Raw genomic sequence first — 27,982 nt, forward strand, 5'->3', positions numbered from 1 at the left:
TGCTTGCCTGACAATTCTAATAAACCTGCACGTGGATCCAAACTTCTGTTGTTAGTGTCACTCCCCGTCGTTACAGTGTAAACCATATAGTACATTCTTATCCTTTAATGGTGTGCTTAATCTGCCATCAATAAGGTGTAACGATTTAAAGTGTTATTGATGATTAATCAAGTTGACAATAATACATAATGCACCAGATTTAAACTTTCATACAAACTACAACAGATTTATAGAGTTCTACACTGTAAATGAGAATAGTATTCCTTACTATCAAAATTCTAGTGTGTTTACTTAATTTTAAGCTAATTGTTGAGTTTACTAGAAATGCATTAGTGTTGCTGACATAGTAAGGTATAAAGTTCCCATAACTAATGTAATATGAGTAAAATTGCTTATAAGGGCTAAGCCATGCTGTTACGCATGCGTACTGGGTGGTGATTTCCCATCCCCCATCCCGAGTCACAACCAACCGCCACCCAGCACCGCCATTGTAGGACAGGATTTCCTATTGAGAAGATGTACTGCTGTAAATCAAGGTAAACTTTTCGTTTTAATTACTACTTTGATTTTATTTGTATAGTATCAGTAATCTGTTTATTTCCTGCACTTTGTGAAATTGTTTGCTGTTTTGTGAACTAATTAATAGCCCATGATGTTGTGACTAAACGTTTTGACCACTGCACGTTATTTGCAATACTGTCTACTTTACTAGATAAGCTATTTTTAGCTGCTTAGTCCTTTTTAATAACTATTAATAATTTGTAAAGTTAGTAGTAATTTGTAAAGTGGGCGTTATGCTCTAAAAGAGCGGGCCGCGCCATTTTAAATGATGCACTGAGAGAGCAAGAGCGCGTGCAATGATCCGTTCAAATAGATGTAAAGTTAACATATAACGTTAGCTGTAGGTCTACATTTTTAAAAAAGAAAACGAAACCTATTTATCCGCATTACAAATACAGTAACGTTAGTTATCGCTGAACTTTAGTGGCGCTTTTTGTGACGAAAATATGCGTGTTTTTTTTTTTTAAGATTTACTTTTATGAGATCACCTGCAGGAAGCAGGTGAGGAGATCAGCTGTGATTCGGTCCGGCGTCAGCGAGCGGCTCATGACCAGACCAGTCGTTTTTTTCTCCATGATCGCCGGGGCAGCAGCAGTTTTAACCCGCCGAGGCTTTTAGAACATTATAAAGCAGTTTCAGCTCAAAATGGACCCGTGAGTGTCGTAGGTAATTTAGGATTTCGATGCGATTACGATTCGTGTCACTGTATGAGGCAGATACATATTTACACATGATGCTAAAGTGTGCTTATGCTAACAATCCCTATGAAACTTAAAGTTAAACTTATGAAAATGCGAGAGATATTTAATTAACTCATTTATTTGTTTTATATGCTATTTGTCTTTTCTTTATGCCGTTTTGAAGGTTTATTCCAGTGTTGCCGTTACGTTATTGAGTGTTTTGTATTGCTGTAATGACAAATAAATCTGACCAGACGCGACTGAATATGTGTGATGGATAACGTTAATGATGAAGTAATATAACTCGTACAACCAAGCACAGAAACATCCCATGTTTGCTCAATATCACACAAAGGCATCAACAAGCCTTTGTTATAAGCAAACTTTCTGTAAAGAAACAGGCTTTGCCAAACCTGTTAGTTTGCATTTTTAAAGAAGGTTTCACTAATTTTTAACAATTTAGGGCAAATAAATTTGAACAATTACAAGGTTGTTTAAAATGTAGCACACCATTAGAGTATTGTGAGTGGCATATTTGGTTTGTAATATCATTATACCCTTTATTTATTTTTTATTTCAGACTACCAGTTTGTGAGCTGATATGCAGTGGAAATGTAAGTTTTGCACTTACACATCAAAGAAAACTTTTTGAACAATACCGCACAAGCCATAGAACATATTCATGAATTGTTCTATTAACGTTACCTTGTCTCCATACTGAGTGTCAGGGTAATTTTAAATTGTTTAATGCATTAAAAGTACATTTAACAAAATTCTCAGCAAAGAACTGCATGATCAAGAATAGTCCGAATATTTTGTCCATTTGAATAATCATCTGAGGACTAGTTAGAAATAGGGTTGTTGTGTTGTGATACCATTAATTTATGTTACAATACTATACCAGCTGAAGTATGGTGATACCAAGTAGTATTGCAATACTGTAATTCATAACTTAAATCCATGAAATAAAGAAAAATGTCAGAAATAATATATTGTATATGTTATTACAGGCCTACTTGAATTTAAATAATTCCCTTATTGTTGAAAAAAGTATTTGCACATCTCTTCACCTAAAATGTATTCATTCCAGCAAAAAAAAATACATTAAAATAAAGATACATAAAGAAAAGAGCATTTTTCGAACAAACCTAGGCTATATGAAGTGGTCAAAAATTGTTTCCTGTTGCTATTTTGGGTTTTTCATCTATCATACTTTTTTCACACTTATTATCGGATAAGAATCCAAAGTAATTCAAAATTTCACTTTATGAGTCATTCTTTTTAATAGATTGTCACGGTTGTTGTAGCTATTATATCATATTGACAGGAACAGAAATAAACGAATTCCGATTCAAAATGAACCATCACAAAATATGCAATAGGCTACTATAAAAGGCGCAAATTCTACAGTTTTACAACCTTAGAAGGCTCCATAGACTATTAAAATACAATGATCTGTTGTTGCTGAATCGTGTAAGTATTTTAGTGACTTTTTCACATGCAGCATTATGTATTGTAGGCAGACTGTTAATGACAATACTACCGTTTACAAACTACAGTGGCACCGCCAGTATCTTGGAGCCATAGTATCACGATACTACCATAGTACCAGTAAACCGTGCAACCCTAGTCAGAAAGTTCAGTGTCCTTTTAAAGACATCAATTGAGACAAATATTTATTCCACTTTTAATGCGCATAAAAGTAAGGCACACCAGCAACAATGCCATGATTATATTTAATCGGGGGTTGTGTTTATTACTGTTTGGTGACAAGTATAGCTCATGCTTTTGATGACAGGTGCCGGGAGTATTTGGCAGCTTTTATTATTCAAGAACATTTAACTATGTCATGTTAAAGTGTAACATCTGCTGCTAAATGGCATTGCATTGTATCATTGCATGTGTTTCTGATTTCTGTTTTTTGTTTTAGAATTTCGCTTAGCCATGTCAATAACACTTCACGTTTTTGTGCACAACAGTGACATCCAGAAGGAAGTCATAGAGGAAACACCAGCTGATGCAAGTGCTGCAGAAGGTTTGTTTTCTTTTCAAAACTTTGTGTGATTTTGTGAATTTGTGTTTTTGAATGTTATTAATGACTAATAATGTTTTGATTGGATCTTTGCAGAATTCAATCGAATATCAGGAAGAAATGTGAGATCCAAGTTCTACGCTGCATTGGACACACACTGCTCGTTTGATTGAAATAAAAAAAAAACAGGAGAAAATTGCAGAAGAAAACTAGAAGAAATTTTCAACATGTTAATTCAAAGGTATTTTTGTGACATCATCTTTGAATCATAATTTGCATTTGATTGCAATAAATTGCATTTGATGTTTTCATTGGGCTATAATGCATGTATACCTGTCTTTACTTTTTCAAGGTCATCTGGCAGCAGTTCTCCGGGGTCTTTCAGTACTTTAGAGGGATGAGTCTAAAGAAATTTTCAGGATGTGTTTTGTAAGTAGTATTATTGTTTCTGCTTTCTTAGACTGGAAATGAAGCAGTCATTCCAGTTTACTTCACTTATTAATAAAAATTTTCAATTTTATAAAAATAAAACAAATGCATTTAATGTAAGTATTTGAAAGTAAGAAGGATGTTATATTATGGCCTTTGGAGCAAGAGCATTGCTATGTTGCAAATACAGCAGCTTGTGCCGTCACAGGGTCAGTTAGCTTCATAGGCCAGTGAAGTAATGAATGCATTTCTTTAATTTTTAAACACACTTGTTTTGAAAAGGAGGAAGATTAGCTTGAAAAAAAAATCTTATTAAGTGTAATACCTATGTAATATGTTGAGAGAAATATAATTTCAGTTGAAAGAACCTGCTGGACTAAGATGTAAAAAGATAGTGTTAAAAGCCAAAAAGTCAAAGTCAAAGACGCTCCGTATTATAACCAACCCTGTGAAGTCACCTGCTGTGGGATTGTAGATGGCTACACCCTTGTTCTAAAAGCCATACTAAAACATCAATTTTCTTATTAAAAAATAGTTATTAATACATTTTTAAAAAGTGTGCTAAATAATGCAAACTTGACTCACTGCTTTAATCTAGCAAAACCAAATGCATTCATGAATCGGTTCCCAATTTATTAAGTTTTCCCTACAAAATATTTATATTGATTATGTAGCACCAATTGGTCTCTCACACATTTGCATTTAATTTCTTGAAAATGTTTTAAAAGTACTTTTACTGCAGTTTGTTTTATTACATTACAGTGTTTCTTTAATTAAAAAAATTATTGTTCCTTTAGAATAGTATCATGTTCAAGATACTGGAATTTAGTACCAATCTCTGCTGCAATTTTAAGCAGCAAATTTCCTGCTAACATTTTAAGCACTTTTGAGCACATTTTTAAACAGCACTGTTTTGCCATTCTGTTCACATGCTTAACAGAAATGACACTCAACAATGCTCAAATGTTAGCAGGAAATGGATGTTTTTAAAATTACTATATGGATTGGTAATAAATTCCACTATCATGACAAGCCTAGTAGAAGCAGTACAGGCAAATCCATCGTGTTGGTCTACATTGAAGAAGGAGCACCATAGCAAGGCCTTCTTATAAGAAGCATTTGAATGTAAAATGTACTATAAACACAAATAGTCATGCTAATAAGCAACTAGTTAATAGGATAATTGGTTCCTACTAAAGTGTTACTAAATTAAGCACAAGGAATTGTATTTTTTTCACCTCTGCTTTTGGTCTCCTGGCCACTACAGGCTTTATTAGTGCCATTTAGAATATCAAACTTTACTTATTTTTCTTTCTCTATTCATAGGATGTAATTGTAGAGTCGGACTTCAGTGCAGAAGATGTTGGCCTGCTGACTGTCGTGTGTGAAGATGTCTAAAGAACCTCATTATGGATGCAATGTGGGCCTTTATACTGGAAGGAAAAGTGGTTATGGACTTTGCCACATGCAGTATGTCTCTTTTTTTGCTTTGATTTACACACTGAATTCGGACTACCCAAAGACTTTGAGCAATGCATTTGAATTTGTTCAACGTGTGTTGCTATTGCTGGGAGGGAAGCGTAATGTGTTTTATTCGGCGAGTGCCTATATACTGCTGTGCTTTATGTTTAAAGGTTCAGGTATAATGGCATGTTTAATTACAAAGTGTTGCTTTTTAACATGTTGCTGTTTGCAGTGTTACATTTAGGACTGCAGCATTTTGGTGTTTAAAACACTTTTTTTTTTTTTTTTTTTACCAAAAAAGTGTATTGTGATTTATAGGGTTGTCAAAAGTATTGAGTTTGGTACCAATCGGTACTGAAATAAATAAAAAAAAAGTCCATCCATTTCCCACTAACATTGCAAGAACTGATTGGCCATTGTGTTCACATGCTCAGTAGATATGACTGATTGGCTTTGAAGGTCATTATTTTTACCACACTTCACTACTGTTCACCAGGTGCAAAGATACAAAGACACTGGATAACTTCAAAGCACTGTCGATCAGTCGATTCATCACCAGATAGCTTATATGTTAGCTTCTAAACAAATCAGCTATCGACATGGCTTTGAAACACTTCAGTGTCTGTGTAACTTTGTTTGGACTCAGTGAAAAATGGTAAACCTATGACAGTCACAGCCAATCACAGTCATTTCTGTTGAGCATGTGAACACAGTGGCCAATCAATGGTGTTTAAGAACGAGCTCAGTAGCACTCAAATGCTGGTGGAAAATGGATATTTTTAATATTTCAGTATTGATTGATACCAAACTCAATACTTTTGACCACACTAATGTGATATTTTCTGTAGGAAAATCTAAACTACACAGTCTAACAAATTAGCTTTAAAGCTTAATATCTGTTCCTCTGTGAGTGTCTATATGCTGCCATGTTTAAGGTGCTGGTGCAATGGCATGTTTAATTACACTAATTCAAGTATCTTTTTTCCAAGTGTCAAGTATTTAAAGTTTTTTTGATAGATTTTCAAACCTTTTCGAAAACTTGTGTTTTAGGGTTGAACATGTTTATTATATTTTTTGTCTGTATTGCTGTTTACAGTATATTACAGCACTTTACAACAGGTTTTTACAAAACTGTATTGTGTACAAGTGTATTGTGATACTAAAATATCACAAGTGTATTGTGAAATTCTGCTAATTTTGTCAAATAAAATGTTTAAATTTAAGACCTGTATAATGTCATTACTTGTAGGTTGAACTACATATTTTATGTTCAGTTTAATTGAAGAAAATGTGGAAAACGATTGCACATAGTTTCTTTAGTTGACATTACTTAAAATGGTGGATTAAAACAATGTTGAGACTACTAGCATTCAAGATGTTAACTGAACATGGTAGAACAGTATTAGTTAAATAGAGTTATTAAAGTAATCTTACTATAAAACCCTAAGTAAGATTACTAAATAATGACAAGTATGTTAACTAGAATTTTCTATTAAACTTACTTAATTTTTAACAGTTAGTTTACTTTATAAGTTTTAGTTTTCTTACTTCAAGGCAATAATTAAACTTAACTTAAGATTTCCTTGTAAGTTTATATTGCAAAAATAAGGCAATCGGTTTCCAAACTTTTTTAAGTAAACTGAACATGTTAGAATTTACAGTGTAGCTTCACGGTTTAAATTGTCAAATTACACTGACCTCAACTAACAATGTGTGTGTGAATTCAAAACTGTCAGATTGGAGTCACTTACAGTAGATGTGCACAGCAGGTAATCACAGAACTGCAAAACTCAGCAACACAGGGCTCTATCATACAATATATGGCATGTAGGACGTGGTTTGTTGCTATTTTCTTATGGCCACAGATTTCATTTGTTTACAGTTGCTATTTTGAAGAACCTAAATAGACCCGTCATTGACCAACTAAAGCTGCTCTAAAGTAAATTGCGCAGAGTTTTAATATTTAAAGAGCACAAAGAAATGCACCTATGCAGGTCAAAAACGTAAAAACACATTGCTCAGTACACACCGGATGTACAGCAATACACAAATATCTTTACAGATAAAAACATTTGAAACAAACTTTTATCTTTTGATTGGCTCCTATCATGCATTCTTCACCTGGTGTGGCTTTGAAATCCAGCTCTGTTGTAGTCAGTTTATTCATGACAATTTCCATGTGTATAATGTTATTAGTAGTAGTATTTATTATATGCAATTTTATCTTTGCTTTAATAAAAACAAGCTTTGTATTTGTCTACCTGCATCACCATATTAGGCAAGTGGACATGTGTTTGGATATAACTCTTCATTTTTACTGCTCACTTATTTATTTGCTGGAGATTACAACTGAATTTAGAAATAGTTTTGAAAGCAATCTTTGCGATTAACAAAAGAAAATTAAATATGTGGGCTAATGGATGTGTTCAGTGGAGTAAGTTTAAACCATTTCCACTTAATTCACTTAAGGAGTAAAGAGTAAAAGTAAAGAGGCTGAATGAAGGAGACTCGTTCTTTATCCTCGCGCTGCAGATGCTCTGTTTAATGTTCAGCTTTTCCACTTACAAAGTCTGCCATGTAAATAGCAAATGTGCCATTGTTAAAGGTGTCACAATCCTCCAAATCCTCGATTCGATTACATTTTCGATTCTAAAGTCACGATTCGATTCGATTTAAAAAAGAAAAATGAAAGCACAAGCTATGCCATTTTAAGACTTTTATGCAATAAATATCTGACCTTTGTGCGCTGTGACAGTCATACTAAATATTTAGGCTACTAAATGTGCACTGCTAAGACCATTAATTACTTTTTCCTTCACAATATTGTACATGCATCACCATAGCTGTGAGATGCGTTCTACTTGGGATTTCGTAGCGCGGTTCTAGCATGCTAATTAAATGCCCAAAACTGGAGTATTCTACCACTGAATAAGGTCGCATGTCCACGGCTATAAGTACTCCTACCCCGCTTGTAATTGCCTTTGCACATGTTGAGTTACCTGAAAGTTTTATTCCAAATGAAGATGGGAGAGTAGTTTGTGTTACACTTGTCGGTGTAACAGATGAATCTTTGTTTTTGTGCTGCCTGCGGAGATGCCCTGCCATGTTAGTCATGCTGCCGGTGGAATAATGATGTCAACGTTTTAGGGTTGGGCGATGTCGACCAATTTGGCATCATACAATGTCTAATATGAAACATCGCGATGGGCGATGGCACCATCGTCATAGGCGGTGGTGAATTAATTATCAATAATTAATTAAGTCATAACAAATTAATTATTTGTAGCCTACTGTTTAAACTACCTGACCTGCATGGTCTTTGTTTTACCCATAAACAAATAATACTGTAAATGAATAAAGATAAGTTACACACATAATTACCACCTGTCAATCACTTTTTCGCGGGACTCATGAATAGATGTGGCATCGGTAAAAAGGTGCTGATCAGAAATGCAAAACGGCAGTGTGGATGTGGATCGTCATCATTCTAAAATGCCATTTAAAAACTAAGACCTATTAGTGTAAACGGGGCCTGAGCGTGTATTTTTCGCGAGGGCAAGGCGGAGGATCTCGATGCCGGCATTGTCTATCGCCCCAAACCTAATACATACATAGCAGAGCTTGCAAACAGGCTTTTTTGTCAACAACAAAAACATAATCCACATAACTCACTGGAAATCCAAAATACTTTCACACCGGCGACTTCATTGAAAGAGGAGAGGGTTTGAGTTCTGTCGACAAGTCTCCTGTGTCTGCAGTTCAACAAGCACTTCAACAAGATTGTTTTTTTTTCTCAAAGCCAAGCCAAGCTGACGTGACATTGGGGCGTGGCAGCATCAACAATTATTTTTTAAATTTGATTATCGAAATTGAGCATAAATTTCGATCGATTTTGATTTAAAATCGAAATCGTGACACCCTTAGCCATTGTGCGACGCAACTGACTCTTCAAGGGAATGAGAGCTAAGACTGTGATCGGGTTAATGCACGCTAGGCTCAAAACACACCCAGAACTCATCAAGAGAATAAGCACAACACTTTTAGACTATTTGCCAGGCACAGACTATATTTTTCATCCTTAAAATAGTAGATTCTAACATGCCCTGAATGCTTTTGTGCCATGCGCTTTAGACTTTGAGCTTAGATCATTAAAATAGAGCCCCTTGTGTTACTTATGTTCATATGTTAGCTAAAATTAATCAGAAATACAGTTTAACAGTGTTCATTTGTCTTGTGTCAAAACAGTTTTACAGAGAAAATCAGAAATTAAGTTTCATCAGGGAGAAACAAGCTCTGTTCACAGAGCACATTCAGTTCCACAACATGCTGACTTTGTTCTGGTTAGTTCAATGATGGTTCAGTTCAGTTTAGTATATCATTGTCAGAGGACAGAATTCACTGAAGAGCAGCTCTGTCACTAATATACTGATAATTTTGTAATAATAAATGTCGAAAATAACTAGAATTTCTTAGGTGAAATATTTAAAATTTACACTTTTACTTGATTTAATAAATGAAATGAGTGAAACGAGTTAATATTAAAACTAATTTATTTGTGATATTCAAATATTAAGTACATTTTAATAATGAATAAATTGTAACTGATGTGTAGTTCCCAGCATGCTTTGCACAGGAAGTTTAGGTGTTTAAAAATTGAGAAAAAAACAATAAAATGGGTTTTGAGTAAGTTTTTTTTGTTTGATTTAAGGTTACCACCTTCCAGAAGAGTAGCACTAGCTCAGGCTTTGGGTCTTGGCATTTTTAATGATCAGCATTATTGTCAGATGCTTCACTCAGAGAGCCAATTCAGCCAATTTGAGGGTAAATTTGCTCTTCGGTTCAATTGTTGAACACATTTCAAAAAACTCAAAATTAAAGACAATCAATTAACTTTTACTTGATTTATTTAGGAGTGTTAGGTTAAACATTAAGTAAATTTGACAAGATATTGACAAGTTAATTGTAAGTAACATAAAATATAATATTAGTTCTAATATAGTAATATTAATATAGTTATTATAGTTTTTATTTAGTTACTTAATAAACTCAATAGAAATGTTTAAGAGCTCTTGACTGGGTCGTGTTAATTACTGTATTTAATTTATTTAAAAAAGAAACCAGCAGTAAAAGTATCTACAACAAAAGAAATCTAAACGATTAGATATTTTGTTATTCAACTAATCTTCAAAAGTCATTTACAATATACAGATTACTAGCCAATATATAACCTGGCACCAACAAGATGCATGATCTTTTTTTCTTGACATCATAACAACGTTAAATAATCTTTGTGTAAAAATATTTTTTTAAATCTTAGTTTTTGGAAATGCTAAAGTTAGAGTTAGGGTTTATGAGGATGATTCCTGGTTGCAGCTAAAAAAGTCTTTGGGTGGAAATTTATGAAGTGAAATAAAACTGCACTCTGGCAATCATCAATTTTAAAATAGATATGTAATATAGTTCAATGTTGTTAAATCCAATGTAATTATGCAAGAACACATTACATTGTCTATTACCCTGCTGTTTTTGTATCATTATTATTATTATTACTATTTAATTTAATTTAATTTAATTTAACAATGACTGTTTTTGTAATGTACTGTCTGTTCATTTTCTTGGTATCGTATAGTATGCAGTTTTGTACAGCTACAGCTACAAAAGTGTATTCTTATGATAAATTTTACATTATTGTAATTGTTGTCTCCTATAAAAATATTAGATACATTTTGATTACATGAATTAGAGACCAACCTGGACTTGATCTCCAGAAATTCTCTCTAATGATTTAACTCTCACTTGCGTCCAAGGCATCCAAAGGGCCTGAAAATGTTCAGACTATCAAATGCAAATGCAAATAATTGTACATTTTTCAAAGAAACTTTACCTGGACGGTTCAGATGTGTCCTAATGTTGAATCTCAACAACAGCCAAGACAAAACCATCAATGCAAGAACAGCCCACCTGCACACCCATTGCTGAATGAAAGAGCCTGCTAAATGATAGAGTCGTCTGTTGCATCAACCAAGCAAATAAACACACAACAGTTGAAGAACAAAAGAATCAACACTTTCCTGCAGTATTCTTGTAGATATGGGTGTCTGAGACGGTCATGATTAAAGCAAATGACTGTCTGATATCAAAGCTTTCAACTTGACACCACAATAACACACATGACCTTTCCTGACAAATAGCAAAGCCCTGATGGCATAGCTGACCGACCAGCTATATTTGTGTAAAGTCCTAATATGCCCATCCTTAGGGCAAAGATGCCTCAGAATTTTATTGACCACATGTTTCCATCTTATAGGTGCCAAGGCCCTAGCATTCCACAGCCTTCTGCCATCAGTGCAAATGTATTAGTAAAGCCTGTTGGACTCGCTGCATTGTCCTTGCAAGACTAAGCAAATAGACAGGGGCACGGTCCAAGGTCAGTCACATGGCTGAAATCAGAGGGACCGTTCGCCCAGCCTTCGTGCATTTGTGCTTTCATTACTGCTCAGAACAATCGCAGGGATTTAATTAAATCACTTGCATTTAATCATTCAATAATCACACACTGATCCCTCTCCGACTGAGAACAAAATGACTTGCATTCAAATCTGTTAATAAGAAAAAACAAGTTTAAATTCCAGATGCCTTCAAACCCTCGGACGTAGAGACTGAAGCATGGCCACAAAACACTACACATATCAGGTAGATCTACAGAGCATCACCTGTGACAGTGATGCACACCAACCAGCACGATGGTAAAGACCTAAGGCATTATAGATATAAAGTATAAAGATGCATTAACACCATGTAAACGTTGAAGAGCACTAAACAAATAAAAAAAATTCTGCCTATAGTATGACTATGACTGACTGAGACTGACAACATCACAGATTAACAGACACCTAAAGCCCAGTAGACAAGCACAGCCATTAGTTGTGAGTAAATCTGAAACACATATGTGTTAATATATATATATATAAAACACAGCTGGCATTTACTCTAAAGTACTCAATCACATTATTGAGCTTAATTCAAAATGATGCCATAACACTGAATTCATCTGACCAGGATGTCTAAAAGGACTACTACAGATATTAATTGACGTAAAAGGTACTTAAGAGCTGAGATAAACCTTGACTTGAACCGTTTTTGATCCAACTTTGAATTACTGGTCCTGACAATAGTGTTCTGATGATTTTTTGAAAGTGCTTGAAAAGCAAACCTGAGTCATTTCATCCAACACAAACTAACTCACAGCTTTCCACAGGTTTGTCTACAGCACAGCTACACGGCTTTATTCTGCCAGCCTTTTAGCTGAAGTGTCACTATAAACTAAAGTTCACAGAATGACAACTGTTGTGCCCAGATTTGCTGCTGTATCACACGAAAAGCTTCTAAGGCCTCTGGGAACAGTATCCCAGTGACATTTGAGAGCTTCTCCACAGCTAAACTGGGCTTTACTGTTGTGCCAAAGCACTTGAAGAAGATTATGCTCAGCATAAGACACAAACAATGTCTGAACTTCAGTAACTGATACCCTTAACATGGCAGCTTTATTTCAAGGTTAAGACGCTTGATCACGAGTGACACCCATAAATACATTAAGAGCAATTGTTAATCGCAGTTTTGTAAGCTTATTCACAAATATTTATTTGAAAATCACCTATCAGCTCATCTCAGTGAATGGTTCATTGTCATTGTCTCAGCTCATTACCTGCACTACGTGTTCTCTGAAACAGTATTTCCAGTTTACAAAACTAAATAGTTACACTTGAGCTATTACTTAAAGTAATAAAATAGCATATCTATATCATGAGTTGGAAAATTGGTAAATATAGCAAAGTTGCAAAAATTCCTGTCGAAATGAAGCTAAGAATACATGACCAAATACAGCGGGAGCTTTTTGCTGAGTGAACATTATTCTGCCTATATAAGAAGCTGCTTCAGGCACCTCTAAGGACTGACTGGAACTCAAAGGTGGGTGAGTTGTTCATCAGGTTCTCCTACTATTAACCACATATCATATTCTAATGTTTTTCTTTTAAGTTGCTAACCCTGACACATGATAATTACTGTAGTATCATACCTAAAAATCTATATTGTCACTATGCACTGTATATTAAACTCGCTGATGCTTTTCTCTTCAGATCTTCTACCTCTGACACGATCTTCCTGGAAACAACAGCAGGTATTGCACGAATGATTATATATTGATGATACATATTTTAAAGCAGTGGTTTTAATTTTTAGCAAAAGACAACACTTAATTCTGACTGGCATTTTTAGTTGAATAGAGTAACACATTTATGAGTCTGTGTGTATATTATTGTAGATAAATCAATACACTTCTTACACACCCTCAGTATTAAAATGTATATTTAAAGGGAAAGAAAAATCTCATGAGGCAAGTAGCAGGTTTACAGCTTATTATAATAACACATCGCTCTATTGCCATGAACAAATTGTCTAGACTTACCAATCAGTCTCAAACTTTTTCCAGTCATGTCACAGCTCTAACCAAAACAGTAGAAATTATGTTGCTAAAACAAATAAATCAAATCTGCATTAAATGTGTTCACTCGAGGGAACGCTATCAGATAGAATGACCCTCAACACATTCTATCTTGTCACAGTAAACCGCAACCATGGGGGATGGAGAAATGGAGTGTTTCGGCCCGGCGGCCATTTACCTCCGGAAGCCAGAAAGAGAGAGAATAGAGGCCCAGAACACTCCCTTTGATGCCAAAACAGCGTACTTTGTGGTGGATGCAGACGAGATGTACCTGAAGGGTACTCTTCAGAGTAAAGAGGGTGGCAAAGCTACTGTCAAAACTCACAGTGGGAAAGTAAGCATCACACAGAAAATATCAAGTTCTGAAAAGTACTTTGCAGCGGTGTGTACAGAAAGTCTCAATGTTCATTTCAGACCGTCACGGTAAAAGAAGATGAAATCTTCCCCATGAATCCTCCCAAGTTTGACAAAATTGAGGACATGGCCATGATGACCCACCTCAATGAGCCTGCTGTGTTGTATAACCTCAAAGAGCGTTACGCAGCATGGATGATCTATGTGAGTCTCTGTGAATCTTATTTTACTCCTGGGATGGAGTAGCAGCACTGTAAAACTGGACTGTCAATCTCTGTTTCAGACCTACTCTGGCTTGTTCTGCGTCACTGTCAATCCATACAAATGGCTCCCAGTGTACGACTCAGTCGTTGTGACTGGATACAGAGGCAAGAAGAGGATTGAAGCCCCACCTCACATCTTCTCCATCTCTGACAACGCCTACCAGTTCATGCTCACTGGTAAGTGAGGATATATATTCCTAATTAAATTTGCAATGTATTTTTTTAAATGTCTTTGAGTTAGTGCTAATTTTGTACCTTCATGTTGTTCTTTTTGTCGGTATAAAAGTTTATCAATTTATTAAAATGTACTTCTTTAAAGGTTCCACTTATTATTACACTTTAAAATTGTTTCAGACAGGGAGAATCAGTCTATCCTGATTACGTAAGTTGGCATGTTTTTGGTAACCACTAACACTTTCGCCTGTTAAGAGTAACATGTTTTCCACCAGGATTTTTACTGCTGAATGCACATCATGTGAACATGCAAATCTAAAAGCATTGTTTTAGCACATATACTATTACATATATCACATAGACAGTTGTTCACTGACAATCCTGTAGCCTAGAGCACACTGCTTATATGATGCATCTACATATAATTTGCCAGCTATTGATGCAGTGATGGCCTAATGGTTAGAGTCTGGCTTGTGATCTACTTATTGCTGTGTGTGTGTGCACTTGAATTAGTAAAATGCAGAGCATGAATTTCAAGTATGTGCAAGACAATACTGACACTTGCACTACACTGATCTGAATAAACTGAAGTGAACTTTAAATTTATACTACACTGAAATGAATTTTTTTAATGAATGTTTTAATTTAACTGGAACTACATCAGCATTCAACTCTCCTGCCTGCCGGACTTGCTGGAATGTTCCACAATCTGAATAATTAGGGCTTTTTATTATCTACTTTAAGCTGCACTGATATTTACATAGCTCTAAATTCCTTGTAGCCATGTAAATGCAATGCCAGAAGATTATAGCTTTTTAAAGTGAAACCTAAAGGATCAAATCGTCATTATTTTATTTTCTATTTTTGAAACATCCTCACAGTGGAGAATCTGGTGCAGGAAAGACTGTCAACACCAAACGTGTCATTCAGTACTTTGCAACAATTGCTGTGTCTGGAGGAGCAAAGAAGCAAGAACCTGTCCCAGGCAAAATGCAGGTGAAAACACTAAACAGTAAAACATAATCTAAAGCAAAAGAGACAAAGTTATTCTATATGATTTTAACCTAACTCACCAGGGGTCACTGGAGGATCAAATCATTGCTGCAAACCCTCTGCTGGAGGCTTATGGTAATGCCAAGACTGTGAGGAATGACAACTCCTCTCGTTTTGTAAGTTGCTGCAATCAGATGATAGGCGCTACACAAGTTTACCTCTTTGAAATTCCTTTATGATCTAAAAATTTCAATCTATAGGGTAAATTCATCAGGATTCACTTTGCAACAACTGGAAAGCTGGCTTCAGCTGATATTGAAACTTGTGAGTCAACAATGTATTAAGCCAAATATGCTTATTTGCAAGCACAACTGTTAATCAAGACTAATGTCTTACCATAACTATCTTTAAAAGATTTGCTGGAAAAGTCAAGAGTAACATTCCAGCTGTCTGCTGAGAGGAGTTACCACATCTTCTACCAGCTCATGACTGGACACAAGCCAGAGCTGCTGGGTGAGAAACCTACAGGATTGTGTGTTTCAGGTCTTTGTTTTCGTGAGAACACTGTTAACAAATACCGCACATCAATTCTTCACAGAGGCCCTGCTCATCACCACCAACCCTTTTGACTATCCAATGATCAGCCAGGGTGAAGTCACTGTCAAGAGCATCAATGATGTGGAGGAGTTCATTGCCACAGATGTATGTGGACAAAAGCTCTAGTAGTAGTAGTAGACGTGTGCATGAATGGTACAATATTTAGTAGATTCATGATAAATACTGAGAGTGAACTAAAATCTGCAATTACAATCGTATACACTATGTGACATGGTAGAGCACGCAGTTGAAACAGTGCAGTAATGATGAAAATTATAAACTTATTAGTTATTAATCCTTGAGAGATGAATGAAAACAGATAATCGTGACTACTTTCATGACAGCAGGAAAAATGTACCCTAGTACTGTTGAGTGAAAAAAGGAGACACTCATCTGTAAGAAAAATCAATGTCAGAGTGAAAGAGTTCAGGTTTTATGATGAAGGAGGTTTAGGGAGTTATTGAGCTCTATTTTTATGGTGCCTTTAACACATTTTGTTATTTTAAGTTCGGTTGTAACTACATGCCACATGCTCACAAAATTTAATAGCAGTAAGAAAAAACATTCAACATGAATGCATGTTTCCAAACCAAGCATGTCACTATTTTACATTTTATTGACGATGAGTTATTTTGCAACTACATGTCAACTATTCTCATTAGAGTATTAGTAGACTGTTTATAATCTGCTGACACTGCTCCACCAACAGACAGTCTCCTGACTCTAAGAAACTTTTCTAGTACATGTCAACTTACACTGACCCTAACTCTTATCCTCAACCTTTCAGTCCACTGACACTCTACTGAGTATTGGTTGGCATGTAGTTAAATACCTACTTATTTAGATATCATAATGGATTTTGGAAATGTATTCTGATTAAACTCATGTAAACACAAGAGTGAGCCTACACTTAACATCTCTTGTCCACGCTCAGAAACTACTTTGATATCACCTTTATAAATTACTCAATAAGAAGCTCAAGTTTTAGCAATATTATTTTCAGATTATGTACAATTTACTTTCACATCAGAAATAAATTAGCATACACTAAATACTACATGACGTGATTTAAACACACATCTCTTTGGGCTCTTTTTTATGTAAAACAGACTGCCATTGACATTCTGGGCTTCACTGCTGAAGAGAAAATCGCCATCTACAAGCTGACCGGTGCTGTGATGCATCATGGGGGCATGAAGTTCAAACAGAAGCAGAGAGAGGAGCAGGCTGAACCTGATGGCACTGAGGGTAAGACATGGCAAAAGCACATATTAGCATGCCAACATTGGCTTCATCAGTGACAATAATGTGTAAATCTGTTCTTCCTCAGTGGCTGATAAAATCGCCTACCTCATGGGCCTCAACTCTGCTGACATGCTGAAAGCTCTGTGTTACCCCAGAGTGAAGGTCGGAAACGAGATGGTGACCAAAGGCCAGACAGTCCCGCAGGTGATCACTTACCTGCTTGATAGATGAATGCATCTAGAAATTTCTAAAAGACCTGAACAGCAGAAAATAAAGCCTAATATCAACTAAATCAACTCTTGAATTTCTCAGGTGAACAACGCAGTGTCAGCTCTCTGCAAGTCTGTCTATGAGAAAATGTTCTTGTGGATGGTTGTTCGTATCAATGAGATGTTGGACACAAAGCAGCCCAGACAGTTCTTCATTGGTGTGCTGGACATTGCTGGATTTGAGATCTTTGATGTAAGCATCAGCTTTTTAGGAGCATCATATCATTTAGGAGTCTAAGACTAACAGTCATTAGTAAGAACTTGCCTCTGCTCTATTACCAGTACAACAGCTTGGAGCAGCTTTGCATCAACTTCACAAATGAGAAACTGCAACAGTTCTTCAACCACCACATGTTTGTTCTGGAGCAAGAGGAGTACAAGAAAGAAGGCATCGAATGGGAGTTCATTGACTTCGGTATGGACTTGGCTGCCTGCATTGAGCTCATTGAGAAGGTAAGAGAACATTCAGCAGCTTAAATGCCTATTTACATCATGCCTGTACTGATAATGAGTGTGAATATTTCTTCGACAGCCAATGGGCATCTTCTCCATCCTTGAAGAGGAGTGCATGTTCCCCAAGGCCACAGACACAAGTTTTAAAAACAAACTACATGACCAGCATCTGGGCAAAAGTTCAGCTTTCCAGAAGCCCAAGCCTGCCAAAGGTAAGGCAGAGGCTCACTTCTCTCTAGTGCACTACGCCGGCACTGTGGACTACAACATTGTTGGCTGGCTGGATAAGAACAAGGATCCACTGAACGACTCTGTTGTGCAACTCTACCAAAAGTCATCGGTCAAACTGTTATCCTTTCTTTATGCTGCTCATGCAGGAGCTGAAGGTGCGACCATCTGAATTTTTTTTATTTCTTGGCATTTTATTTCCAAGACATTACAAAAGTACATTTATTGAAAACATTCTAAAACTAAACAAGGTTAAAAATGAAAACTTTATCTTAAAACAGCTGAGGGTGGTGGAGGAAAGAAAGGAGGCAAGAAGAAGGGTGGTTCCTTCCAGACTGTGTCTGCACTGTTTAGGGTAACCAGATTCTCTCTTCTGATGAAGGATGTGAAATTCATTGTGCATTAAAGATTAGACTAATGCAAACACTTCCACAGGAGAACTTGGGTAAGCTGATGACTAACCTGAGGAGCACTCACCCTCACTTTGTGCGCTGCTTGATTCCTAATGAGTCCAAGACTCCAGGTATACATGATCTCTAATAGCTTCAATGCGTCACAGTTCTGAAAATATTTCTGGAACCAATAAAATATCTTTCATTCAGGTCTGATGGAGAACTTCCTGGTTATCCACCAGCTCAGGTGTAACGGTGTGCTGGAGGGTATCAGAATCTGCAGGAAGGGTTTCCCCAGCAGAATCCTCTACGGTGACTTCAAGCAGCGGTAATGATACTCTCACTACCTCTAACTTAAACATGATGCACTAAATATACTTCAACATCTGATAATTCTGATTTTGTAGTTTTACAACATGACTCTCACTGAATATTCTCCAGGTACAAAGTATTGAATGCTAGTGTCATTCCTGAGGGACAGTTCATCGACAACAAAAAGGCTTCAGAGAAACTCTTGGGCTCTATTGATGTTGACCACACCCAATACAAGTTTGGACACACCAAGGTGAGCTACTCTGCATCCATACCACACGGCATGGCAAAAAAGCATGTGGACAGCCACATTGGAAATTAATTGTAGCATGTCATCCTATTATTTTAAAATAGACCTGTTTTCTCATCCATATTAAATTATGCTATTTGCCTTCTTCAACATCACACCACTAATACCTGCCAAATGTTCATTTAGGTGTTCTTCAAAGCTGGTCTGCTGGGTACTCTTGAGGAGATGAGAGACGAAAAACTTGCCTCACTGGTTACCATGACTCAAGCTTTGTGCCGTGGATATGTCATGAGAAAGGAGTTTGTCAAAATGATGGAGAGGAGGTACAATAAACTTACTAAACTGTTTGATATGACAGAGTAATATAAACTGATGCAATGATAATGTTTCACACAGAGAAGCAATTTATTCCATCCAATACAACATCCGCTCATTCATGAATGTCAAACATTGGCCATGGATGAAGCTCTACTTCAAGATCAAGCCTCTTCTGAAGAGTGCAGAGACTGAGAAAGAAATGGCAGCCATGAAGGAGAATTATGAGAAAATGAAAGAAGATCTTACGAAGGCATTGGCTAAAAAGAAGGAGCTGGAGGAGAAAATGGTGTCACTTCTTCAGGAGAAAAATGACCTTCAACTACAAGTAGCATCTGTGAGTATTTAATTTATTTTATTTTATTTTATATGGAAGCAACAACTATGAACATAAGTCAATAACTGTATCCATCTGAATGATCAGGAAAGTGAAAACCTCTCAGATGCTGAGGAGAGATGTGAAGGTCTCATCAAAAGCAAGATCCAGCTCGAGGCTAAACTCAAAGAGACAACCGAGAGGCTGGAAGATGAGGAGGAAATCAATGCTGAACTGACGGCCAAGAAGAGGAAGCTGGAGGACGAATGCTCCGAGCTGAAGAAAGACATTGATGACCTGGAGCTCACTTTAGCCAAAGTGGAGAAGGAGAAACATGCAACAGAAAATAAGGTTCACATTATCTTCACATCTTCACACTGTGCTGTTCAGTTTCTTGAGAATACAATCAAAGAGCAATGTTTCCGTTTTAGGTGAAAAACCTGACAGAGGAGATGGCCTCTCAGGATGAGAGCATTGCCAAGCTGACCAAAGAGAAGAAAGCCCTCCAAGAGGCGCATCAGCAGACCCTTGATGACCTTCAGGCAGAGGAAGACAAAGTCAACACTCTGACTAAATCTAAGAGCAAGCTTGAGCAGCAAGTGGATGATGTAAGATGTTTAACATAACTTTAATTACTTCTGTAAACAACACCAAATTTTAATGTTCTGGTTTCTGTAACAACAGCTTGAGGGCTCCCTGGAGCAAGAGAAGAAGCTCCGTATGGATCTTGAGAGAGCCAAGAGGAAGCTTGAGGGTGACCTGAAACTGGCCCAAGAGTCCATAATGGACCTGGAGAACGACAAGCAGCAATCCGAGGAGAAGATCAAGAAGTGAGTGGACTGCAAGACACAAATTGTTCAGAGTAGAAAAAGTAAATATTTAACAAATTCTTATAGAAAAAATACTTTAACAGGAAAGACTTTGAGATAAGCCAGTTCCTCAGCAAGATTGAGGATGAACAGTCTTTGGGAGCACAGCTTCAGAAGAAGATCAAAGAACTTCAGGTAACATTAACATTAAATGGTAACAATAACATTTATTCTATGTAAAACTATGAAGTAGTATAATCACTCACTTTCTTTCGGCCTAAAACCGATTTGTCAGGGGTCACCTTTCCAGATGCAACTCAGCACTGAGAGTACACAAACTCATGAACAGCAGTGCTGGAAAACATGTACACTCTCATTCACACACACACTCATACACTATGTTCAAGTTAGTTTATCCAGTTCACCTATACCTCTTTGGACAGTGGGACAAACCAGAGCACCCAGAGAAAGCCTACACAGACACGAAGAAAACATGCAAACTCAGCCAGCAACAGTACTAACCACTAAGCCACTGTGCTGTCATAAATCCATATGACAAATATATAAAACTAGATTTCCTTATTTAGGCCCGTATTGAGGAGCTGGAAGAGGAAATCGAGGCTGAACGAGCTGCTCGTGCTAAAGTGGAGAAGCAGAGAGCCGATCTCTCCAGGGAACTTGAAGAGATCAGTGAGAGGCTTGAGGAAGCTGGAGGTGCCACTGCTGCCCAGATTGAGATGAACAAGAAGCGTGAAGCAGAATTCCAGAAGCTGCGTCGTGATCTGGAAGAGTCCACCTTGCAGCATGAAGCTACGGCTGCAGCTCTCCGAAAGAAGCAGGCAGACAGTGTGGCTGAGCTCGGAGAACAGATCGACAACCTCCAGCGGGTCAAGCAGAAGCTGGAGAAGGAAAAGAGTGAATACAAGATGGAGATTGATGACTTGTCAAGCAACATGGAGGCTGTGGCTAAAGCAAAGGTATACTCTTGGCAAAAAGATTAAATTAAAGCTATTTAATTATTTACAGTTAGTTTACATTTTTATTTTTATCCTTACTACCCTAAAATATTAAAGGTGCAAAATGCAACACCGATTTGTAAAGAGTCAACACATGTAGACTGCTAAATATACGTGTTTGCACATTTATGCATTGTGTCATCACTCAGCACTTACTGGTTGATGGGCTGAAGTCTTTTGAATGTACTTTGAACATTTCTTCATTCATAGACAAACCTTGAGAAGATATGTCGTACATTAGAAGACCAAGCAAGTGAGCTAAAAACCAAGAATGATGAGCTTGTACGCCAGCTTAATGATATAAGTGCACAGAAAGCAAGGCTGCAAACTGAAAATGGTATGTAAATTAAGTGAATATATCATGTACACAATGGTAAATGATAACGTATAACTCAACAATGTAAAAAGGAATAATGTTATCACACAAGTCCTTTGTGACACAAAGTTATACATTCTAATGCTAGGGGAATTTGGACGTCAGATGGAGGAGAAAGAAGCTCTTGTTTCTCAACTGACAAGAGGCAAACAAGCTTACACTCAGCAAATTGAGGAACTCAAAAGACATATTGAAGAAGAAGTTAAGGTTTGTAACTACAAAGCAACTTGTAAACAAATTTTAACATGGCTGTGCATAATAAAAAGACATCTTTTATTTTTTGACCTCAAGGCTAAGAACGCTTTGGCCCATGCGGTTCAGTCTGCCCGCCATGACTGTGATTTGCTCAGAGAGCAGTTTGAGGAAGAGCAAGAGGCCAAAGCTGAACTCCAGCGTGGAATGTCTAAGGCCAACAGTGAGGTGGCACAATGGAGAACCAAATATGAGACTGACGCCATCCAGCGTACAGAGGAGCTTGAGGAATCCAAGTAAACAACGCAAAGAAAAGTCTTCACTGTTTCCAATTTAATATGACATATTAGGGTTCAATGTATTTTATGTTTTAAAGGAAAAAGCTGGCTCAGCGTCTGCAGGATGCTGAAGAATCCATTGAGGCAGTGAACTCCAAGTGTGCATCGCTGGAGAAAACAAAACAGAGACTGCAGGGTGAAGTAGAGGACCTCATGATTGATGTGGAGAGAGCAAATGCATTGGCTGCTAACCTTGACAAGAAGCAGAGAAACTTTGACAAGGTAAGAAAGAAGTGGAACATCTAGATTCCTAAACCCTGAACTGCAGACCATGCTAATAAACAATGCCCACATTATCAGGTCCTCGCAGAGTGGAAGCAGAAGTATGAGGAAGGCCAGGCTGAACTAGAAGGGGCTCAGAAAGAAGCTCGCTCTCTCAGCACTGAGATTTTCAAAATGAAGAACTCTTATGAAGAAGCCCTGGACCAGCTTGAGACCCTGAAGAGGGAGAACAAGAATCTGCAACGTAAACGCCACTTTTATTTACAGAAAGAATTTAATAAGCAACAGTTTTAGAAGAACTAATAAATACAGTTTTTTAAACCCATTTAGAGGAGATTTCTGACCTCACTGAGCAGCTTGGAGAGACTGGAAAGAGCATTCATGAGTTAGAGAAAGCCAAGAAGACTGTGGAGTCTGAGAAAGCAGAGATCCAGACTGCACTTGAAGAAGCAGAGGTATTGTTGCTAAACACTATCACATCAATATAAAATGAAATATCACTATTTTATCATGGTTAACGTAACTCATAATTATTACCAGGTCTTAATTGAATAAATACTAATACTACTATCCATCAGGGCACCCTGGAGCATGAAGAGTCCAAGATTCTGCGTGTGCAGCTGGAGCTGAACCAGGTGAAGAGTGAGATTGACAGGAAGCTTGCTGAGAAGGATGAAGAGATAGAACAGATCAAGCGGAACAGCCAAAGAGTGATGGATTCCATGCAGAGCACTCTGGACTCTGAGATCAGGAGCAGAAATGATGCCCTGAGAGTCAAAAAGAAGATGGAGGGAGATCTGAATGAGATGGAGATCCAGCTGAGTCATGCCAACCGACAGGCCGCTGAAGCCCAGAAACAGCTCAGGAATGTCCAAGGCCAACTCAAGGTATCTTTGCAAAGAAGAAATTTACAGTTAGTAATTTAGCAGACACTTTCATCTAAAGCAACCCACAGATGAGGATGATAGAAACACTTTAGGTAATCAGAGAGCAACACAAAAAATATAAAATGCCATGAAAAGTCTAAGTTGGATTAGCTAAAAAAAAAAGAAAAAATAGGAAAAAGAGTAAATGAATAACTAGTGCATGCTATTACTTAATAACTGATGAACAGTCTTTAGATGTTTCTTAAAGATGGCCAGAGACTCAGCTGTCCAAGTGGATTTAAGCAAGTTATTCTACCTGGATGGGAAGTTTAAGGTGAAAGTCCTTTCATTCAGTTTGTGCTCCTGTGGGATGGAACCACAAAGCGATGTTTGGTAGCAGAGCACGAAGCTCTGTTGAGCACATAAGCCTGATTGAGGATTCAGGAAAAGGGTTGCAGAACCAGTGGTTGTTTTATAGGCAAATGACAGTGCCTTGAATTTGATCCAATCAGCGAAACACAACCAGTGTACTTAAATAAAGGTGTGACATGCACTTATTTAGGTTGATTAAAAATCCCCCTAGATCAGCTAGTTTGATGTTGTTGATTGGGAGGCCAAGAGAGCATTGCTATAATCTGGCCTAGACAGAACAAGAGCCTATTCATTTAGCACAGGTACAACAAAAGGGGAGGTAGCTTGAAGAAGATGAGATGGGATGGGGTCTAGTTGACAGGTATTAGGGTGACCTGTTACAACGTGTTTTAGATTATAAAAAAAGAAATAAAAAAAGGTCACATGATAAATGCAGGAAAACAATTAAAAAAGAAAGCCAAAACAAATCAAAAGATTTACATGCAGCTGTCCTCTTTAAATGCTTCAATGCTTCTTCTGATCATGACTTGCCTACATTAATTATATACTAGTAGCTGGCTAGCGGACACCCTTTGCTATTTACATTTACATACAACAGAAATACCCCCACATGGCACAAAAACAAATGAGAACTCAACACAAGGATGTTTAAATTTACGCTTTAAATCATTATGACACAACTAACAAAGATAGAACATTATCACAGGATGCCCAACTGCACCTTGATGAAGCCGTCAGAGGACAAGAGGACATGAAGGAGCAGGTGGCCATGGTGGAGCGCAGGAATAACCTGATGCAAGCAGAGATTGAGGAGCTGAGAGCCGCACTGGAGCAAACAGAGAGAGGCCGCAAAGTGGCAGAGCAGGAGCTGGTGGATGCCAGTGAGCGTGTGGGACTGCTGCACTCACAAGTACAGAAACTCATCAAGAATGCATTTAAAAACACATGCAAGGCTACTTGAAAACAGGCAGACACTAAAACTATCTATAACTTGCAGAATACAAGTCTTATTAACACCAAGAAGAAGCTTGAGGCTGATCTGGTCCAAATTCAAGGTGAGGTGGAAGATTCAGTTCAGGAGGCCAGAAACGCAGAGGAGAAGGCCAAGAAGGCCATCACTGATGTGAGTGTTTACATTCTGTTGCTATGTTTTCATTTTAATATTTGTTTAGCAGCATGTTCAGGAATCAATATAAATCATTGCTTGATTGACCCGGTGTCAAAGCTATTAACTGTCCCAAATCTTTATTAGGCTGGTTCTAAAGCACTGCTCAATATTTCGATAAAGGAAAGCTTCATGGAAGGTTTTTCTACAAACTCTGATCATTTAAACTTTATTGGCTGATATTTCAGGCTGCCATGATGGCTGAGGAGCTGAAGAAGGAGCAGGACACCAGTGCTCACCTGGAGAGGATGAAGAAGAACCTGGAGGTGACTGTCAAAGACCTGCAGCACCGTCTGGATGAGGCAGAGAATCTGGCCATGAAGGGTGGAAAGAAACAGCTCCAGAAACTGGAGTCCAGGGTAAGGTTGTGCGGCTAAAAACAATTGGTTCTTAGATTTAAAGGTTAGACCAGTTTTGTCAATTACTCTCTACTTTCTCAAAGGTTCGTGAGTTGGAGAGTGAAGTTGAAGCTGAACAGAGACGCGGTGCAGATGCTGTTAAAGGAGTGCGTAAATATGAAAGGAGGGTGAAGGAGCTCACCTACCAGGTAAAGCAGCACAGGAATTTGAAATGTTACACTGCAGTTTGTAATATACATAGTTTAAGGCTACTAACAATATTTACACCGACAGACCGAGGAAGACAAGAAGAACGTGACTCGCCTCCAGGATCTGGTGGACAAGCTGCAGCTGAAAGTGAAGGCCTACAAGCGCCAGGCTGAAGAAGCTGTAAGGCTAATATCCAATGCCTCCTGCAGTGTGACGCTTTGATAAAATGACAGATAAAAGTGGATGGATATCTTGTGTAATCCCAACAGGAGGAGCAGGCCAACACTCACCTGTCCAGGTACAGGAAGGTGCAGCATGAGATGGAGGAGGCTCAGGAGCGCGCTGACATCGCCGAGTCCCAGGTCAACAAGCTGAGAGCCAAGAGCCGCGATGCAGGAAAGGTACCAGTCCAACCTGTGCTACCACAATACCAATGTTAATCACTGCAACAGCAACACAATACAAAGTCAATTTAGACTAGTTACTCACTCTCACAAGTCGACTGTGTTTGAAGGTGTGTTTTCTGACTGTTTTGGTAAAATCTCGTCTTCTGTTGAAGGTTTGGGAAACACATTACTAAAACTTGAAACAGGCTTAACAGAATTCATGACAAAAGAGGACATTTCTAGCTGATGTACACGAAGCTCTGAATTAGGGCTGCATTAAGACTGAAAAGAATTGACATTTTGTTCAGAAAGTGAAAATGTAGTTTATAATAATTAAAAAAAATTCACAAACAGACAAAAGAAAACCACAAACACACTGTAAAATATGCTTCACCACAATATATACACTGTGCGTTGGTCAACTGTGATCAGCTAATCACTCTTACCTGCATCCAGATTGGGTTCAGGTTTAATCCAGCCGTTGACCACTGAGTGATCACTGTCCACTCATCTTCTTGTTCTAAAGTAGTTTTCGGGTTTAAGTCAGGCTTCAGTGAATGGGTTTGTTCATACGCAGATGATGTAGGATGTGGATTGTGCTGCTGAGAAACTAGGTGTGTACAAGTGTACGAAGATGAGAGTCACAGACCTGCGTACTTGAACAGAGAGTAAATAATGATGGCATTTCAATTCAAAATCAGTGTAATGAGTATTTAAAAAATTATAAATGAACACGCGTGCATGGATCTTTCCCATTAAGGTCAATAACATCCATTTAGAAAATGGATTATGAACTTCCATCAAAGCTACTGTGCTCCTGACCTTCTGAAATGCAGCCCAGATTTAGTCATCTAGCAGACGCTTTTGTCCAAAGCAACTTACACATTTGAAGGCATTCAGCGACTCAACAGCAGACACAAGTGCTAATTATACAAAAAGGAACTGTTTGTGCTCAGAGCATTAAGATCTAGAGTAAAGAGGCAAAGTGGTGTTTTTTACGTGCTTAGGTATTCGTGGAAGAGTTGGGTTTTTAGAGTTCATTTAAAAGGCAAAGGGAAGATCATTCCACCAGTGAGGAACAGTAAATAAAAGGGTTTTGGAAAGGTTTTGCTTCTGTCTTCATCCATTTTTTAACGTGGTTCTGAATGATTAATATGGATAGCAGCCATTACTGCTGCTGCTTGCTAGGGTTTCTGATTCAGTATGCGTTAAGTGTGCATTAATCAGTACGCATCTACAGTTAATAATATGATGAAGAACGGATATCAAGGAAAAGCATTAAATGAATACAATAATAAGCTAAATACATAATGAATGTACAAAAACAATATTGGAGTCCACTCTGCAAAGTGCAATAAGGCTAATGGACATTACACAGATTAGGCTAGATTGCTAATCTGCTGTACAAAGTTGAGACGTGTTCAAATGCTGCACATATAATGCTCATAAAACCACATTCAGTCCATTTTCCTTAAAGAAAGTCAGGCTACCTTTCTATCCTGATGCTCCAGCTTCATCCATATTCTTTGAGCAAAGTGTGTGTGAAAGCGTCTGTCTATGCAGCTTTAGTCAGAAAAACATCAAGATTTAGTCCTTAAATTTCAGTCTTGCGCATGTGAAATCTTTCAGTTATGCTGTGAGAGATCAGCCTTGTGTTAAAGACAGACCCAAACTCTGCACTAGAACTGTGCATGAAACACACAGCTTCCCTCAGTGACTTTAACGTCTTCTTGTTTTTAGGGTAAAGAAGTTGCTGAATGAGAGTCAGAATCCAGACACGCCGCACGCCATCATATAATATGAAGCGCATGTGAAATGTCAGTATGCAGTTGGTGACAATAAATGCACATCTGTAAACTTCC

General features: G+C 37.6%; 2 protein-coding genes and 1 long non-coding RNA gene across 14 annotated transcripts in view; 2 read left to right on the top strand and 1 right to left on the bottom strand.

The window, feature by feature from the left end:
• The window catches only part of LOC141380113 (uncharacterized), a 95,973-nt gene that overhangs the window by 63,653 nt on the left and 4,338 nt on the right, over positions 1 to 27,982 (bottom strand). For 6 of the 9 annotated variants that reach the window (XR_012397573.1, XR_012397571.1, XR_012397567.1 and 3 more), the window contains exon 1: positions 11,051 to 11,382. The exons of 1 other annotated variant lie outside the window; for it this stretch is intronic. The gene's annotated coding sequence lies outside the window, so the exon portion shown is untranslated. Of the gene's footprint in view, positions 1 to 10,917; positions 10,987 to 11,050; positions 11,383 to 27,982 lie in introns of those variants that run through there. 2 more of the 9 variants (XM_073936832.1, XM_073936830.1) reach the window with 2 other exon arrangements.
• LOC137488988 (uncharacterized) lies at positions 491 to 3,514 on the top strand. 3 transcript variants are annotated; one of them, XR_011008317.2, is made up of 4 exons: positions 491 to 536; positions 1,822 to 1,855; positions 3,221 to 3,276; positions 3,370 to 3,502. It is a non-coding gene; the product is annotated as an uncharacterized lncRNA (long non-coding RNA). The 3 variants fall into 3 exon arrangements; XR_012397576.1 differs by lacking the exon at positions 491 to 536 and adding an exon at positions 1,090 to 1,214 and having other exon boundaries at positions 3,370 to 3,514; XR_011008316.2 differs by lacking the exon at positions 491 to 536 and adding an exon at positions 1,090 to 1,227.
• zgc:66156 lies at positions 12,633 to 27,981 on the top strand. 2 transcript variants are annotated; one of them, XM_073936826.1, is made up of 41 exons: positions 12,633 to 13,134; positions 13,305 to 13,345; positions 13,791 to 14,003; positions 14,084 to 14,227; positions 14,307 to 14,463; positions 14,641 to 14,668; positions 15,342 to 15,456; positions 15,537 to 15,629; positions 15,714 to 15,777; positions 15,868 to 15,966; positions 16,052 to 16,155; positions 17,160 to 17,298; positions 17,381 to 17,499; positions 17,608 to 17,757; positions 17,847 to 18,017; positions 18,097 to 18,403; positions 18,527 to 18,600; positions 18,681 to 18,768; positions 18,848 to 18,965; positions 19,079 to 19,202; positions 19,386 to 19,522; positions 19,596 to 19,851; positions 19,939 to 20,181; positions 20,262 to 20,438; positions 20,515 to 20,660; positions 20,744 to 20,834; positions 21,227 to 21,616; positions 21,866 to 21,992; positions 22,120 to 22,238; positions 22,323 to 22,519; positions 22,600 to 22,783; positions 22,862 to 23,027; positions 23,114 to 23,238; positions 23,362 to 23,670; positions 24,728 to 24,931; positions 25,019 to 25,144; positions 25,375 to 25,545; positions 25,629 to 25,733; positions 25,819 to 25,914; positions 26,004 to 26,135; positions 27,861 to 27,981. In XM_073936826.1, the coding sequence occupies exons 3-41, from the start codon at positions 13,803 to 13,805 to the stop codon at positions 27,879 to 27,881; spliced, it is 5,817 nt and encodes a 1,938-aa protein (XP_073792927.1). In that variant the 5' UTR covers positions 12,633 to 13,134; positions 13,305 to 13,345; positions 13,791 to 13,802; the 3' UTR covers positions 27,882 to 27,981. The 2 variants fall into 2 exon arrangements, with proteins under 2 accessions (XP_073792927.1, XP_068072609.2); XM_068216508.2 differs by having other exon boundaries at positions 12,774 to 13,138.

The sequence above is a fragment of the Danio rerio genome, chromosome 22 (genome assembly GCF_049306965.1).
Source record: "Danio rerio strain Tuebingen ecotype United States chromosome 22, GRCz12tu, whole genome shotgun sequence".
NCBI classification, from domain to species: Eukaryota; Metazoa; Chordata; class Actinopteri; order Cypriniformes; family Danionidae; genus Danio; species Danio rerio.